The sequence below is a fragment of the Doryrhamphus excisus genome, linkage group LG4 (assembly GCF_037039965.1).
Source record: "Doryrhamphus excisus strain RoL-2023G ecotype Guam linkage group LG4, RoL_Dexc_Guam_v1.1, whole genome shotgun sequence".
Classification (NCBI taxonomy): domain Eukaryota; kingdom Metazoa; phylum Chordata; class Actinopteri; order Syngnathiformes; family Syngnathidae; genus Doryrhamphus; species Doryrhamphus excisus.
In genome coordinates this window covers 22,358,944-22,378,219 of record NC_136360.1, presented here as the reverse complement: position 1 = coordinate 22,378,219, position 19,276 = coordinate 22,358,944, and the positions used below count along the sequence as shown (strand labels likewise).

Here is a 19,276-nt window from a genome sequence, read left to right as displayed (position 1 = left end):
TGACTGGAAATATTAAATAATATTCTTCAAAGTTGTAAAATTATGAAATAGATTTGTAATTTTTTGAAAATTAGGTTGGGGAAAAAGTTCTAATATTATGTGAATAAAATCATAATATTACTAAAATAAAATTTTGAAGAAAGTTGAAATATTTGGAAAATTAAAAAAAAACATTTTTAAAAATTTAGGAAGAAAAACTATGTATTAAGTATTGAAAAACTAGGAAAAAGTCCCAAAAAGCATCCCCCCCTTTGTGAGGAAAAAGCGGTAGAAAATGAATGAATGAATGTATTGTATATGTACTTTATTCTGTATTATTATTATTATTATTATCGCTATGTTCTTTAATTTTCCAATACTGGCCCTCATCGTGTCCTGCGGTAAAACGCATCGCCTGACGTTATTACACGTAATGAATCTCTTGATGTTATGACTAGTACACACTTGTATACACAGGAGATCCTTCAGCTTTGGGTGTTGACACTTTTGTGTGATTGATATTGATCCGCACGCACTCCGGCTCTACGAGACTCGTTTCTAGTTAGTTCTATTGCAGCCGGAACGACAATGATGAATGGCTTTATGAAAGCGCAACAAGAGAGAAGCAGACCATTACGGTTAAACATCACATCCTAAGTAAATCCAAACAAACACGTTTATCAAGCAGCCAGCCATAGCCGTTTCCTAGAAACACCTCGACTGTTTTTGCTACGGGTGAACCGTCTGCATTGGGAAGGAGGAAACATGATGGCTTTTTGTGACGGACTAAAGGACTAAAAGGCAGCATGCAAAAATGGACACTAATTATTGTTAAAGGTGTTTTTTTAGGTGCTTTAGGTTAAAATAGTATCAAAGTTTGACTGGAGCCTATCCCAGCTGTCTTCGGGCGAGAGAGAGGTGGGGTACACCCCGAACTGGTGGCCAGCCAATCACAGGGCACATATAGACAAACAACCATTCACACTCACATTCATACCTATGGACAATTATGTCATTTTTTTGGGGACTTTTTCCCAGTTTTTCAATGCTTAATACATAGTTTTTCTTCCTAAATTATTATTTTTTGAAATATTTTAACTTTATTAAAATTTTTCTTTTTCTTTTCACATAATAATATAACTTTTTCCCCAACCAAATTTTCAACAAATTACCAATCAAATTCAAAATTTTACAGCTATATTATTTATATTTCCAGTCATTGCTTCTAAAATGACATTATTTTTTTTTCATAATATTCCGACTTTATTCTTGTCAAATTGCCAATTTTTTTCTCAATATTTTGACTTTATTCTTGCAAAATTACATCTGATTTTCCAGTTCTGTTAACTATTTCAACTTTATTCTTGTAAGTTTCTATGCCGCTTATCCTCACTAGGATCGTGGGGGTATGCTGGAGCCTATCCCAGCTGACTTCGGGCGAGAGAGAGTACACCCTGGACTGGTGGCCAGCCAATCCCAGGGCACATATAGACAAACAACCATTCACACTCACATTCATACCTATGGACAATTTGGAGTCGCTAATTAACCTAGCATGTTTTTGGAATGTGGGAGGAAACCGGAGTACCCGGAGAAAACCCACGCATGCACGGAGAGAACATGCATTGTATGACATAAGCCCCCCGTGCCCTGAAGACCCGTTCAAGCCATCTGTCTGAAGTCTTCTATCAACTCATCACCAGAATCCCACTTCTGTTAAAAACATCATTAGTGGTCCCAATGCCTAAGAAAGAACATCCTGCGGCATTGAACGATTGGCTCTGACCTCCCACATAATGAAAGTTATGACTCGATGCTATGGAGAACAATGTCTCTCATCCTCTCAACAACAGCCTGAAGAGCAGCCACAGCATCAGACTGTGGAATTTCAGAATGTCGTTCATATGTGGCCTCCACTCAGTTACTCTTATTATTTTTCATTTTTATAATAACTACACATTTAGTCCATTTTTCTACATTGTAGTTTTTGGTTTTGATGTTCTGGAACAGAAACTGAGGTTTCACGACGGTTGAGTGGTTAGCGCGCAGACCTCACAGCGAGGAGATCAGGGTTCGATTCCACCCATTGTGACGCCGATTTATAAAGATACAAAAAGGCTAAAAACTAACTTTTTCGGATGAAAGAAGAGAGTCGAAATTTGATTCTTTGCAGAAAAAAAAATTCTCTCTAATTTTTGGTCAAAATCAGGTGTTTTCTTCTAACGCTGATTTATAAAGATACAAAAAGGCTAAAAACAAACTTTTTTCTGATGAAAGAAGAGAGTCTAAATTTGATTATTTGCAAAAAAAAAGCCAATTCTCTCTAATTTTTGGTCAAAATCAGGTGTTTTCTTCTAACGCTGATTTATAAAGATACAAAAAGGCTAAAAACAAACTTTTTTTTGATGAAAGAAGAGAGTCTAAATTTGATTCTTTGCAGAAAAAGCTAATTCTCTCTAATTTTTGGTCAAAATCAGGTGTTTTCTTCTAACGCCGATTTATAAAGATACAAAAAAGGCTAAAAACAAACTTTTTTCTGATGAAAGAAGAGAGTCTAAATTTGATTATTTGCAAAAAAAAAGCGAATTCTCTCAAATTTTTGGTCAAAATCAGGTGTTTTCTTCTAACGCTGATTTATAAAGATACAAAAAGAATAAAAACAAACTTTTTTCTGATGAAAGAAGAGAGTCTAAATTTGATTCTTTGCAGAAAAAGCAAATTTTCTCTAATTTTTGGTCAAAATCAGGTGTTTTCTTCTAACGTCGATTTATAAAGATACAAAAAGGCTAAAAACAAACTTTTTTCTGATGAAAGAAGATTCTAAATTTCTTTTACATAGATTCAATGTTGGGCTTACCGACTGGTTAGCACATCGGCCTCACAGCTAGAAGACCCGAGTTCAATTCCACCCAATTCTGTGTGGAGTGTGCATGTTCTCTCCGTGCATGCGTGGGTTTTCTCCGGGTACTCCGGTTTCCTCCCACATTCCAAAAACATGCTAGGTTAATTAGCGACTCCAAATTGTCCATAGGTATGAATGTGAGTGTGAATGGTTGTTTGTCTATATGTGCCCTGTGATTGGCTGGCCACCAGTCCAGGGTGTACCCCGCCTCTCGCCTGAAGACAGCTGGGATAGGCTCCAGCACCCCACGACCCTCGTGAGGAAAAAGTGGTAGAAAATGAATAAATGAATTTTTAATTTTTTAATTTTTTAATTTTTTAATTTTTTAAGTTTTTAATTTTTTAATTTTTTAATTTCTTAATTTCTTAATTTTTTAATTTTTTAATTTTTTAATTTTTTAATTTTTTGAGTTTTTAAGTAAATTTGTAAATTAAAAAAACTTGAACTATATTGTGAAAGCAGTGCATGCGTGGGTTTTCTCCGAGTATAAAACATGCTAGGTTAATTAGCAACTCCAAATTGTCCATAGGTATGAATTTGAGTGTGAATGGTTGTTTGTCTATATGTGCCCTGTGATTGGCTGGCCACCAGTCCAGGGTGTACCCCGCCTCTCTCGCCTGAAGTCAGCTGGGATAGGCTTCAGCACCCCCACGACAGTATCACTCGGATACTGTGAACATCCAGCAGCAACACAACATTTTGGCATGACTACTATTTTGATGAAAAATATACTGAACCAGGGCTTCACAGAGGCCGGGTGGTTAGCACACAGGCTTCACAGCTAGGAGACCCGAGTTCAATTCCATCCTCGGCCATCTCTGTGGCACCCAGCACCCATTCTTTGTTACGGTTGTTGTTTAATGGAATAAAGGTTCCATGATGAGTGAATGTGATCTACTGTACCATGGAACCATCTGCTGCATCATGATAGCCCTGTAAGTGAAGATTGCCACATTGGTGGATGGGATCATTCACACAGGAAGCCATTGTCATAAACGTAATTTAGTTTCCTCGTTAAACACGACAAGCGAGGACGATTGACGTGATCCATTAGCGTAGTCAAGGGAAATCTTAGCATCAATTAGTCTGACAAAAGGTTAAAATCGCTTACATTTGTCACTTTTTGCATAGGTCAGTGCAAAAGTCCTAAATGTCCCCCCTTCCTGACATCGTAAAGATGATAATATGATGCAGTTTTTGTCGTCGTTATTTCCGGATTCTGTGACAAGCACGGGTTCCACAGCCAGGTGGAGATGATTTATAGCAGGCCCCTCCAACCCAGCTTACCTCGGGGGCTTGCCGGAGTTAGACTTGCAATCAATGGCGACCAGCCTGTCAGCTGATGATGACACCGCAGGAGGTGATTACTCTCCATGGCGAGCTGACTCGCTGTGTCAGAAAAGAATAATAATCATCATCACAACTCCAAACACACACACGTATATATAACACACACACACACACACACACACACAGAGCAGTCACGACAACGACAACAATAACAACGACTGTATGCTAACAAAACATAGCAACTTGCAACTGGAGCCGACATCACTCCCGTACTCCCAGCATGCTTTGCGGTGCTTGCCAATTTAATATATATACATTTCTAAATGTATTATACATTTATAATACATGTATCATTTATAATGGATACATGTATTATAATATCATATTAAATTATAATATAATAATATATAAATTAAAAAATGTAAAAATTGTTCCAAATTGTTCTTTACATGATCCAAATTGTTCTTTCCATGATCCAAATTGTTCTTTACATGATCCAAATTGTTCTTTCCATGATCCAAATTGTTCTTTCCATGATCCAAATTGTTCTTTACATGATCCAAATTGTTCTTTACATGATCCAAATTGTTCTTTCCATGATCCAAATTGTTCTTTACATGATCCAAATCGTTCTTTACATGATCCAAATTGTTCTTTCCGTGATCCAAATTGTTCTTTCTGTGATCCAAATTGTTCTTTCCTGATCCAAATTGTTCTTTACATGATCCAAATTGTTCTTTTTGTGATCCAAATTGTTCTTTACATGATCCAAATTGTTCTTTACATGATCCAAATTGTTCTTTACATGATCCAAATTGTTCTTTCCGTGATCCAAATTGTTTTTTTTGTGATCCAAATTGTTCTTTACATGATCCAAATTGTTCTTTACATGATCCAAATCGTTCTTTACATGATCCAAATCGTTCTTTACATGATCCAAATTGTTCCTTACACGATCCAAATTGTTCTTTCCATGATCCAAATCGTTCTTTCTGTGATCCAAATTGTTCTTTCCATGATCCAAATCGTTCTTTACATGATCCAAATTGTTCTTTCCGTGATCCAAATTGTTCTTTCTGTGATCCAAATTGTTCTTTCTGTGATCCAAATTGTTCTTTCCTGATCCAAATTGTTCTTTACATGATCCAAATTGTTCTTTTTGTGATCCAAATTGTTCTTTACATGATCCAAATTGTTCTTTACATGATCCAAATTGTTCTTTACATGATCCAAATTGTTCTTTCCGTGATCCAAATTGTTTTTTTTGTGATCCAAATTGTTCTTTCCATGATCCAAATTGTTCTTTACATGATCCAAATCGTTCTTTACATGATCCAAATCGTTCCTTACACGATCCAAATTGTTCTTTCCATGATCCAAATCGTTCTTTCCGTGATCCAAATCGTTCTTTCCGTGATCCAAATTGTTCTTTCCGTGATCCAAATTGTTCTTTCCGTGATCCAAATTGTTCTTTCCGTGATCCAAATTGTTCTTTACGTGATCCAAATTGTTCTTTACGTGATCCAAATTGTTCTTTACGTGATTCAGATCATTCCTTACGTGATCTAAATTATTCTTTACGTGATCTAAATTGTTCTTTACATGATCCAAATCGTTCTTTCCTTGATCCAAATTGTTCTTTCCGTGATCCAAATTGTTCTTTCCGTGATCCAAATTTGTCTTTCCGTGATCCAAATTGTTCTTTCCATGATCCAAATTGTTCTTTCCATGATCCAAATTGTTCTTTCCATGATCCAAATTGTTCTTTCCATGATCCAAATTGTTCTTTCCATGATCCAAATTGTTCTTTCCATGATCCAAATTGTTCTTTCCATGATCCAAATTGTTCTATCCATGATCTATATGTTAGATTCCTTAAATGGCCCATAGTGACCAGAATGAGCAGTAGAATAAAAACCAGTTTCTCACAGAACTGTAATGTATTTGTCACATTTGCATAACTGATGTTGTGCCTTAAGGTAGCCTGGGTCCTCCAGCATCATCCTCCCATACAGTATAGTATAGTTATGATAATGAGTAGGCAAGTTAGCGTAGGTCGTACCAAATATACAAACATGACGCAGGATACGCTTTTTGTACAAATAAACCTTAGAGTCCACGTTTGGCTTCAGGTGTGTATGGTGTGTATGTTTCCTGTTGAAGGCCTTTCAGGTGTTTGAACACAGATTGTGTGTGTGTGTGTGTGCGTGTTGGATGAGGAATTGCGTGTCTTTGTGTCACCTTTTGTGCGTCTGATCCGGTGGTGGGAGGAAGAACGGTATGTGAGTCACTCTAATAAATGGTTCCAATCCCAGCGTTAGTCACACAAAAGGGATTCAGTGTTGGTCTTATCTCGCTCAAAAATCATTTTATGCATTGTGATTATTTTCTACATACCCTCCAGGTAACCCCTTTGTCAGTTGCAAGTGGTATCATCTTAGAATGTGACAAGGACTACAGACTACAAACTTGAAAGTTGGCAAATTTTTTCATAATAAAAAAAAAATCCCCAGAATTTCACCCTAAATTAGTAGTAATATATAGTAGAAATATATGATATCCATAGGCTGCATGGTGGTCGAGTGGTTAGCGCGGTTATAAAAGCAATCTTCACTGGCTAAATGTACTGCAAAAAAGGCCAGTAAGGATAATTCATAATGCCGCCTACAGAGAACATACTAACTCCTTATTTCTAAAATCACAAATACTTCAACTTGCTGATTTTGTTCATCTTCATTTAAATTAAATTAAATTAAATTAAAGTAAATTAAAGTAAATTAAAGTAAATTAAATTAAATTAAATTAAATTAAATTAAATTAAATTAAATTAAATCCGACATCCTTAAATAATATTAAGCTAACAGTCCAAATTTTACTTATTTTTTATTTTACTAATTTTAGTATTATATTTTAGCAATATTACGAGAAAAAAACAACTAACCTAACCAACAACAAATAAAGTTGTATTTTTTGGAAAATTAGGCTGAGGAAAAAAAATCACAATATTATAGCAAAAAAGTAAATATTTTACTAGAATAAAGTCATAATAGTATGAGGAAAAAATAGTCACTTTTAGTGAAATATTAAAGAAGAAATAATATTAATAACATTAGTAATATATTTTAGCAATAGTATGAGGAAAAAAAAGCAACTAACCTAACCAACAAATAAAGTTGTAATTTTTGGAAAATTAGGCTGAGGAAAAATAAAAATTAATTAATTAAATTAAATTAAATTAAATTAAATTAAATTAAATTAAATTAAATTAAATTAAATTAAATTAAATTAAATTAAATTAAATTAAAAACATTAATTTCATCCGACATCCTTAAATAATATTGTGCAAAAATTCAAGATTTTACTAGAATAAAGTTGTAATATTATGAGGAAGTCACTTTTAGTGAAATATAAAAGAATAAATAATATTAATATTATATATATATTAATATATATAATATCAAATAAAATTAAATTAAATTAAATTAAATTAAATTAAATTAAATTAAATTAAATTAAATTAAATTAAATTAAATTAAATTAAATTAAATTAAATTAAATTAAATTAAGAAAGCAGGAAGTGAACAAATGTAACAGTTAGTGATTGTAAAAGTACCAGATGGAGGGGTAGGATTTAATAAGCTTTGCTTCTTCCTACTCCTTTTGGACATGTGGAACTGGGAACTGATTATGTGATGCATTCAATTGTAATCTGATGCATGTTCAAATGAAATAAAACCATTACCGTTTGAGTGGTTTGGCTACGGTAGCTGCATCAGGATGTTAGCGTCTAATTTTTCCCAGCACCCCTGAACCTGGCTGGGAATCAGCTTTCCCTCGAGAGGGCGGTTAAAAGTTGAGATGACATTGTCAGGCTTCTCGTTATCTTTTATCTGTGGCGGGCTGTTTTTAGATCCAAGGGGGGGGGGGGGGGGGGCACTGACCGCTACAGTGAAAATCTCTATGTTGACACTCAACAGCTATTTGGTATTTGTGTGTAATCGCTACTTCCTGTCTGGTGTTGAAGGAACCAGACTGGTGTTGCTGGTTTACTTGCGCAGGAAGTGGTTTGCCGGGGTGTTCGATGACGTTTGTAATTCAGGCTTGGCCATATTTAGGCAGGGCTTAGCGCTTTGTAAACAGCAACTCTCGGCAGCAGGGAGGGCTTCCTGTGTTGTCCCTTCAGAGTATACAGAAATGCAGCTTTGTTCGACAGCTCAAACCGCTCTTACGCTAACCGGGTTTGAAAATGGACGGCTCGACGTTAAGACGCTGCGTTTAACGTTTTTTTTTTTAGCCTTGACAGCAACATGAGCGAGGGCCTAAGATTAGTCGGCTCACCTTGCGGATCCCCGAGGATGTCACCGTGCGGATCTCCTCTGATCTTCCGAAAATTCCTGGTGAACCGCGGCATCGCCAAGCAAAGACGATTTACGTTGGCACAGGCAACCAGGTACTGCCATTAAAACTTTTAGTCTAGTCCAGTCTAGTCTAGTCTAGTCTAGACTTGCTTTTCATTGCTTTGTGGTTAAAACAAAGTGTTGTCTAAAAAGGAATTGTGTATTTTTTTTCTTCTTTTACTGGTGGAATTTAGAAAAGTTCACTACGTTACGTTCTGTGTGTATGCTAGCGAGCCCCGTCTCCACCCACCAAGACTGTAAGACTGTAAAAAAAAAAAAGTCTCACTCCGTTCATGCCGTTGGTCTTTGGAACAAAGTTGGCGATGCACAGAGTGAACTCTCTTCCTGCCTGTTTGAATATTGTTATAAATCGTATTTAGAAGGTTTTTATTTATTTTTATTCTTTCATTATTCATCATTTTCTACCGATTATCCTCACAAGGGTCGCAAAGGGTGCTGGAGCCTATCCCAGCTGTCTTCAAGCAGAGATAATTATCATATGGAAGCAATATGATGTAAATACATTTCACACATTAGATTTCAAACAACCATTCACACTCACATTCATACCTATGGACAATTATTATGTCATCTTTTGGGGACTTTTTCCTAGTTTTTCAATGCTTAATAGTTTTTCTTCCTAAATTACAAAAGAAATAATTAAAAAAATAATTAATTTAATTAAATAAGTAATTTTAAAAAATAATCATTTTTTTAAATTTTTTTTTTTTAATTTTCCAAATATTTCAACTTTTTTCAAAATTTTCATTTAGTAATAGTAATTAGTCATTTTCTTTTCATAATATTATGATTTTATTCACATAATATTAGAACTTTTCCCCCCAACCTCATTTTCAAAAAATTACTAATCTATTTCATAATTTTACAACTTTGAAGAATAATCTTTAATATTTCCAGTCATTGCTCCTAAAATTACATTATTTTTTTCATAATATTACAAGTTTATTATTATAAAAATGTTTTTTTTTAATTTTCCAAATATTTCAACTTTCTCAAAAAAAATCTTTTAGTAATATTATGATTTTACTCACATAATATTATAACTTTTTCCCCAACCTAATTTTCAAAATCATAATATTACCAAAAGAAAATTTTGAAGAAAGTTGAAATATTTGGAAAAAAAAACAATTTACATTTTTTTTTTTTTTTAATTTTCCAAATATTTCAACTTTCTTCAAAAATTCTTTTAGTAATATTATGATTTTATTCACATATTATAACTTTTTCCCCAACCTAATTTTCAAAAATTACACATCTATCTATTTTATAATTTTACAACTTTGAAGAATATTATTTAATATTTCCAGTCATTGCTTCTAAAATGACATTATTTTTTCATAATATTACAAGTTTATTCTCGTCAAATTGCCAATTTTTTTTCTCAATATTTTGACTTTATTCTTGCAAAATTACAGCTGATTTTCCAGTTCTGTTAACTATTTCAACTTTCTTCTTGTAAGTTTCTATGCCGCTTATCCTCGCTAGGATTGTGGGGGTATGCTGGAGCCTATCCCAGCTGACTTCAGGCGAGAGAGGCGGGGTTCACCCTGGACTGGTGGCCAGCCAATCACAGGGCACATATAGACAAACAACCATTCACACTCACATTCATACCTATGGACAATTTGGAGTGGCTAATTAACCTAGCATGTTTTTGGAATGTGGGAGGAAACCGGAGTACCCGGAGAAAATCCACGCATGCACGGGGAGAACATGCAAACTCCACACAGAGATGGACGAGGGTGGAATCGAACTCGAGACTCGTAGCTAGTTTGCTATTTCAAGGCCAAGGTCCTGTTTACATGAGAACAATCCATCAAAACACCAGTTTTGTTTCTTTGCGTCTTTGAAACGTTTTTACGACCGCCCCCATTTCACACGGAGCCGCAACACCGCTTGAGGACAGAATCATTAGCATGCCTTGCCCGTGTCACGCAAGATACTTTATTACTGGCATTTTACTCTGCAGGAATTTGAATTTGAAAACGCATTATGAAGCGTTATTATGCTGCATGACAAACACACACACACACACACAAACACACACACACACAAACAACAACAGCCCTTGTTGTCATCCATTCATGAATGAATGTGACCTACTTGGCATGCTAACATCCTGTGTGCTACTAACCAACGGACAAAATGGAGTTTTTATGGGGTTTTATTTTGAAAAAAAAATCAGACTGGCTTTCCTGTCTGTTTATGGTTCCATATATTTATTCATTTATTCATTTTCTACCGCTTTTCCTCATGAGGGTCGCGGGGGGGTGCTGGAGCCTATCCCAGCTGACTTCAGGCGAGAGAGGCGGGGTACACCCTGGACTGGTGGCCAGCCAATCACAGGGCACATATAGACAAACAACCATTCACACTCACATTCATACCTATGGACAATTATTATGTCATCTTTTGGGGACTTTTTCCTAGTTTTTCAATGCTTAATACATTGTTTTTAAATAAAAAAAAAATATATTTTAATTAAAAAAATTAAAAAGTTTTTTTTTTAATTTTCGAAATATTTCAACTTTTTTCAAAATTTTCTTTTAGTAATATTATGATATTATTCACATAATATTAGAACTTTTTCCCCAACTTAATTTTCAAAATATTACAAATCTACTTAATAACTTTACAACTTTGAAGAATATTCTTTAATATTTCCAGTCATTGCTTCTAAAATGACATTATTTTTTTCATAATATTGCAAGTTTATTATTTTTATTCTCGTCGAATTGATTTTTTTCGTCTGCCTAATTTTCCAAAAATTACAACTTTATTTGTTGTTGGTTAGGTTAGTTGCTTTTTTCTCATAATATTGCTAAAATATATTACTAATGTTATTAATATTAATATTATTTCTTCTTTAATCTTTCATTAATAGTGAATTTTTTCCTCATAATATTACGAATTTATTCTAGTAAAATCTTGACTTTCTGCTATAATATTTTGATTTTTTTCCCTCTGCCTAATTTTCCAAAAATTACAAATTTATTTGTTGTTGGTTAGGTTAGTTGCTTTTTTCTCATAATATTGCTAAAATATATTATTAATATTAATATTATTTCTCCTTTAATATTTCACTTAAAGTGATTTTTTTCTTCCTTATAATATTATGACTTTATTTTCGTAAAATTTTGACTTTTTTGCTATAATATTATGATTTTTTTTTTCCTCTGCCTAATTTTCTAAAAATTACAACTTTATGTTTTGTTGGTTAGGTTAGTTGCTTTTTTCTCATAATATATTAATAATATATTACTAATATTATTAATATTATTTTTTTAATATTTTACTAAAAGTGAATTTTTTCCTCATAATATTACGACTTTATTCTAGTAAAATCTTGACTTTTTCCGAAAATTCCAAAAATTGCAACTTTATTTGTTGTTGGTTAGGTTATAATATTGATCAAATGTATTACTAATATTATTAATATAACGGGGAGAACATGCTGATGGTTCCATAAAATAAAATAAAAATAAATGCAATATTTATCAAGTCTTGCTGTGCATCCATTTTCAGTATTTGTTTGATTGCATGTCCCAACAAAAACCGAGCTAATCCAGCTCTACCAGACACTAAAACACCCTGCAGACATGCAGTAGAATCGGGTCTCCCTAAATCCTAAACGATGTAGCAACCCCAAATGCTATTATGCTAAATGCTAAATGCTAAATGCTATTTTATTCAGTCTTTGAATGCTTAACATTCTCGTCCGCCTTGTTGGTCATCCTCTTGTAACTCGATGCCGATGCTTTTAATGTGGCGGGTTTGCATGAGCGTGCTGGCATTGGATACCCAGCTTAGGGGGCTGTCCTCCACTGCAACCTCGAGGGGGCTGGGGTGGGGGCGGGGGGGGGGGGGGCAGCACAAGCGCTAACATTGCTAGGACGAAGAAGTGGACGCTACATTGCAAGAGCAACATCGAGAGACGAATTGAGAGTCGTGCTCCAGTCTTGTCTTGTCGAGACTTGTCTGGGACCTTACTGGATCATCTGTTCGGCATTCCTCTGCTTTTCTTACCCCCCCCCCGTCACCCGCCCCCCACCCCCCACCCGCCACCTTTACATCCCGAGGCACTGAGGATTAATCAGATCCTTCCTGCATTTGCCTGTATCACTTTTGTTTGTCTCTCTCACCTGTTTGCTTGGTGAAAAAAAAAAAAAAAAAAAAAAAAACTCATGAAGTCGGTCCACACCCAATCCGCTGGTACTTCAATGAAAACACGAAAACAAGTTTGAGAATTTCCATAAGAGGATCGGTTCAGATGTTGGCCTTACTGACTGACTGACTGACTGCAGTTGACAGCCTGAGTTAAGGGTTCAGACTCACGATGAACAGAGACTCTAGACTGGCAAGGAAATCGGTGGCGGCAGGTTTTGGACATGGCCGAAGACACTCATGCTTGGGGTAGGTTGGAATTTTTCCGTATTATTACAAAGGAATTATTGCTACCGAATTCAATAAGCTGATTTAGTGGTTGATGTTGGAAAAAAAACGGTTGATCGGTGGTCGAGTGGTTAGAATGTTGGCCACATAGTCAGGAGATCGGGATGACTTGGGTTCGATTCGCTGTGTGGAGTTTGCATGTGTGGGTTTTCTCCGGGTACTCCGGTTTCCTCCCACATTCCGAAAACATGCTAGGTTAATTAGCGACTCCAAATTGTCCATAGGTATGAATGTGAGTGTGAATGGTTGTTTGTCTATATGTGCCTTGTGATTGGCTGGCTGACCACCAGTCCAGGGTGTACCCCACCTTTTGCCGTGAAGTCAGCTGGGATAGGCTCCAGCATACCCCCACAATCCTAGTGAGGATAAGCGGCATAGAAACCTACAAAAAGAAAGTTGAAATAGTTAACAGAACTGGAAAATCAGCTGTAATTTTGCAAGAATAAAGTCAAAATATTGAGAAAAAAATTTGGCAATTTGATGAGAATAAACTTGTAATATTATGAAAAAAATAATGTCATTTTAGAAGCAATGACTGGAAATATTAAAGAATATTCTTCAAAGTTGTAAAATTATGAAATTGATTTGTAATTTTTTGAAAATTAGGTTGGGGAAAAAGTTCTAATATTATGTGAATAAAATCATAATATTACTAAAAGAAAATTTTGAAGAAAGTAGAAATATTTGGAAAATTTAAAAAAAAACATTTTTAAAAATTTAGGAAGAAAAACTATGTATTAAGCATTGAAAAACTAGGAAAAAGTCTCAAAAAGATGACATAATAATTGTCCATAGGTATGAATGTGAGTGTGAATGGTTGTTTGTCTATATGTGCCTTGTGATTGGCTGGCTGGCCACCAGTCCAGGGTGTACCCCACCTTTTGCCGTGAAGTCAGCTGGCATAGGCTCCAGCATACCCCCACAATCCTAGTGAGGATAAGCGACATAGAAACCTACAAAAAGAAAGTTGAAATAGTTAACAGAACTGGAAAATCAGCTGTAATTTTGCAAGAATAAAGTCAAAATATTGAAAAAAAAATTTGGCAATTTGATGAGAATAAACTTGTAATATTATGAAAAAAATTATGTCATTTTAGAAGCAGTGACTGGAAATATTAAAGCATATTCTTCAAAGTTGTAAAATTATGAAATTGATTTGTAATTTTTTTTTAAAATTAGGTTGGGGAAATACCGGGTCATTTTTGACCCACTTATGGAAGGTTGGGGTAGTAACATAAAAACAAAAAATTCTTAAAATGTAAGTTAAAAATGTGAATGGCATGATATCAAAAATATGTTTTTTTAGGAATACCAGAAATATGAAATGATTAAAAAAAATTTCATTATGAAGATATTTCAAGAAAACAACCTGACCGGGTCATTTTTGACCCACTTATGGAAGGTTGGGGTAGTAACACAAAAACTAAAATTTCTTAAAATGTATAAAAGGTAAGTTAAAAATGTAAATGGCAAATGGGATCCTTTTATTGACAACTCCTTTCTCGTGTTCCCATGAATGGAATTCACATTCCTAAAACAGGAAGCTTGAGGAAGTGGCGTCTCTAAGTAAAAGTATTTTAATTGAAGGGTGCGACATGCAACACAGGAACGTCCACAGTCAACACAGTTGACACATTGTTGCTTAAGGGTTGAAATAAATCCACAGAAATAGTTGGGCAATTCCGAGGATGGTTCCTGAAATATATTATCATTCTATTTTGTTTTGAGCGTGACTTCCTGTTTGGTGAAAATGTTTAAATCGATATGAACCAAACACAGTTAGCGGTTGTGTCGGCAACCTATTAGAAAACAGGCAAAAATGTTCATCACTGATTTCTAAAGTCAAAGCTTTTACAGACTTTATTGATTCCAAAAACATGCTAGGTTAATTAGCGACTCCAAATTGTCCATAGGTATGAATGTGAGTGTGAATGGTTGTTTGTCTATATGTGCCCTGTGATTGGCTGGCCACCAGTCCAGGGTGTACCCCACCTCTCTCGCCTGAAGACAGCTGGGATAGGCTCCAGCATACCCCCACAATCCTAGTGAGGATAAGCGGCATAGAAACTTACAAGAAGAAAGTTGAAATAGTTAACAGAACTGGAAAATCAGCTGTAATTTTGCAAGAATAAAGTCAAAATATTGAGATAAAAAATTGGCAATTTGACAAGAATAAACTTGTAACATTATGAAAAAAATAATGTCATTTTAGAAGCAATGACTGGAAATATTAAATAATATTTTTCAAAATTGTAAAATTATGAAATAGATTTTTAATTTTTTTTAAATTAGGTTGGGGAAAAAGTTCTAATATTATGTGAATAAAATCATAATATTACGAAAAGAATTTTTTTAAGAAAGTTGAAATATTTGGAAAATTAAAAAAATATATTTTTAAAAATTTAGAAAGAAAAACTATGTATTAAGTATTGAAAAACTAGGAAAAAGTCCCAAAAAGATGACATAATAATTGTCCATAGGTATGAATGTGAGTGTGAATGGTTGTTTGTCTATATGTGCCCTGTGATTGGCTGGCCACCAGTCCAGAGTGTACCCCGCCTCTCTGCCGGAAGACATCTGGGATAGGCTCCAGCACCCCTTGTGAGGATAAGCAGTAGAAAATGAATGAATAATTGTTGCTCATTATAGTATCTCCATTGCTTGATTGTTTCAGTGTTGTGTATTTTGTACTACAAATTCCTGTGTGTTTGTATTCCCTGTCCCGGTTGGGCGGCTGCACTGGGACTATTGGGTGCGCTGGGATTATTGGGCTTTCCACTCGACTGCTTTGTTGGCTCAGCTTCACGTCGCACACCCCACCATGACCACAAACATGTCACATGTCACGCCACGAGCTGCTTCCATTAAAGAGCTTGTAATTGTACTCGTCACTTCATGTCGAAGGTTAGCGCTTTCATTTACACTGTCCTGGCTTCAAGTGGGGGGGGGGTTGGGGGGGGTGCTTTGCTGAACTTGAATGAATCGTCACGTACGCCATCTTATTGGTCATTGTCATTTCACTAGCTTTGAGGCTTACCTGTAAAATTAGCTTAGTAAGTGCTAGTGATGAAGTCATTACAGTCCTCCCTCGTTTATTGTGGTTAATTGGTTCCAGACTCGACTCTTGTTGTGACTTGAGACTTGAATTGGGCATACACTTGAGACTTGACTTAAGATGAAACATTTAGACACCCTTGCGTCGTGATGAAGTCATTACAGTCATCGCTCGTTTATTGTGGATAATTGGTTCCAGATCCGACTCTTGCCATGGCTTCAGACTTGATTTGGATATGTACTTGAGATGTGTCGTGGACATATATTTGAGACTTGTCTTGGATATATACTTAATTCTTGTCTTGGATATATACTTGAGACTCGACTTGGACATACGTATACCTGAGACTTGACTTGGACATATACTTGAGACTTGTCTTGGACGTATACTTGAGACTTGTCTTGGATGTATACTTGAGACTTGTCTTGGACATGTACTTGAGATGTGACTTGGACATATACTTGAGACTTGTCTTGGACATACTTGAGACTTGACTTCGACATTTACTTGAGACTTGACTTGGACATATACTTGAGACTTGACTTGGACATACGTATACTTGAGACTTGACTTGGACATTTACTTGAGATGTGACTTGGACATATACTTGAGACTTGACTTGGACATTTACTTGAGACTTGACTTGGACATACGTATATTTGAGATGTGACTTGGACATAAAATTGACTTGGACATATACTTGAGACCTGTCTTGGACATACTTGAGACTTGTCTTGGTTATATACTTGAGACTTGTCTTCGACATATACTTGAGACTTGTCTTGGTTATATACTTGAGACTTGTCTTCGACATATACTTGAGACTTGGCTTGGACATACTTGAGACTTGTCTTGGACATTTACTTGAGACTTGACTTGGACATACGTATACTTGAGATGTGACTTGGACATATACTTGAGACTTGGCTTGGACATATACTTGAGACTTGACTTGGACATTTACTTGAGATGTGACTTGGACATATACTTGAGACTTGTCTTGGACATACTTGAGACTTGTCTTGGTTATATACTTGAGACTTGTCTTCGACATATACTTGAGACTTGTCTTGGACATACTTGAGACTTGTCTTGGACATTTACTTGAGACTTGACTTGGACATACGTATACTTGAGATGTGACTTGGACATATACTTGAGACTTGTCTTGGACATACTATACTTGAGACTTGACTTGGACATTTACTTGAGACTTGACTTGGACATATACTTGAGACTTGTCTTGGACATACTTGAGACTTGTCTTGGTTATATACTTGAGACTTGTCTTCGACATATACTTGAGACTTGGCTTGGACATTTACTTGAGACTTGACTTGGACATACGTATACTTGAGATGTGACTTGGACATATACTTGAGACTTGTCTTGGATATATACTTGAGACTTGACTTGGACATACGTATACTTGAGACTTGTCTTGCACATATACTTGAGACTTGACTTGGACATTTACTTGAGACTTGACTTGGACATATACTTGAGACTTGTCTTGGTTATATACTTGAGACTTGTCTTCGACATACTTGAGACTTGTCTTGGACATACTTGAGACTTGTCTTGGACATTTACTTGACACTTGACTTGGACATACGTATACTTGAGATGTGACTTGGACATTTACTTGAGACTTGACTTGGACATATACTTGAGACTTGTGTTGGACATACGTATACTTGAGACTTGTGTTGGACATACGTATACTTGAGATGTGACTTGGACATATACTTGAGACTTGACTTGGACATATTCTTGAGACTTGACTTGGACATATTCTTGAGACTTGTCTTGGACATACGTATACTTGAGACTTGTGTTGGATATATACTTGAGACTTGACTTGAACATTTACTTGAGACTTGTCTTGGATATATACTTGAGACTTGACTTGGACATATTCTTGAGACTTGTCTTGGACATACGTATACTTGAGACTTGTGTTGGATATATACTTGAGACTTGACTTGAACATTTACTTGAGACTTGTCTTGGATATATACTTGAGACTTGACTTGGAAAAACATATGACATGTCACAAAAAAACATGTGAAAAGAAAGACAGCTCCTGATTAGGAGAGCCAAATGTATTTGTGGCTGTCCAAATGTATCTGTGGTGGGCTGGCAAACAGGGACTAACCCTTCTGCAAGCTTATATATACCATAGTACATCTTACATTGGAAGCCTGGTGTGTGTTGTACCACCCGTCATCGCCAGTGCAACCCGCTGCAAGAGCGATAAAGGGGCAAACAATAATAAAGCAGGCCCCCAAAATAACCCCCCCCCCCATGCCTGGAATAGTTCCACAGCCCCGCCAACCTGGCTGCTCATTACACGTGAATGTGACATGTGTTTCTCGTTTCCCATGCATGCACGCACTTGAACGCACACCCCGTCTCTGACGTCATTCCCATTCTCGGATATACTGGTGTTTAACGAGCACTGGTAATCCAGGCCCTGGTGACGTTTCCCTTTAAATGTTGAGGCGAGTTTTGGGGTCAATTAATTGAGGGGTGTAATGTGTTTGCATCCTTGGCATGTGGGCTGGTGCCATTGTGGTTGTTGGTCGCCTGGGTGCTGGTTCACTTTCTTTCCTTGGCATAGGGGGACATCTGCTGGCAAATGTTATTATGACTTTATTACCATATTATTATGGCTTTTTAATCAACCTAATTTGACAAAAATTACAACTTGTTTCTCATTGTATTAATTAAAAAAATATTTAATATTTCACTTCTATGCTACTAAAATGAAGTAATTTTTCCTAATTTTATTTAATTTATTTTCCTTATTTGATCTCCTCAGGTTATTTTTGTAAAATGTCCTTAAATTATTTTTCTTGTAATTATGACTTTATTTCCATAATTTACAATAATTACAACTTGTTTCTTATAGTATTAATTAAAAACTATTCTTTAATATTTCACTTCTATGCTACTAATATGAAGTATTTTTTCCTAATTTTATTTTTAATTTATTTTCCTTATTTGATCTCCTCATGTTATTCTTGTAAAATTTCCTCAAATTATTTTTCTTGTAATTGTCATAATTACAAGAAAAATAATTTGTCATAATTACAAGAAAAATAATTGGAGGAAATTTTACAAGAATAACCTGAGGAGATCAAATAAGGAAAATAAATTAAAAATAAAATTAGGAAA

General features: G+C 35.3%; 1 protein-coding gene across 3 annotated transcripts in view; it reads left to right on the top strand.

The window, feature by feature from the left end:
- The window catches only part of pde4cb (phosphodiesterase 4C, cAMP-specific b), a 77,401-nt gene that overhangs the window by 9,171 nt on the left and 48,954 nt on the right, over window positions 1-19,276 (top strand). The window contains exon 1 of one of the 3 annotated variants that reach the window (XM_078790383.1): window positions 8,236-8,621. The exons of 1 other annotated variant lie outside the window; for it this stretch is intronic. In XM_078790383.1, coding sequence (XP_078646509.1) covers window positions 8,479-8,621 — 143 coding nt within the window. In that variant the 5' untranslated portion in view covers window positions 8,236-8,478. Of the gene's footprint in view, window positions 1-8,235; window positions 8,622-12,450; window positions 13,003-19,276 lie in introns of those variants that run through there. One more of the 3 variants, XM_058072588.2, reaches the window with a different exon arrangement.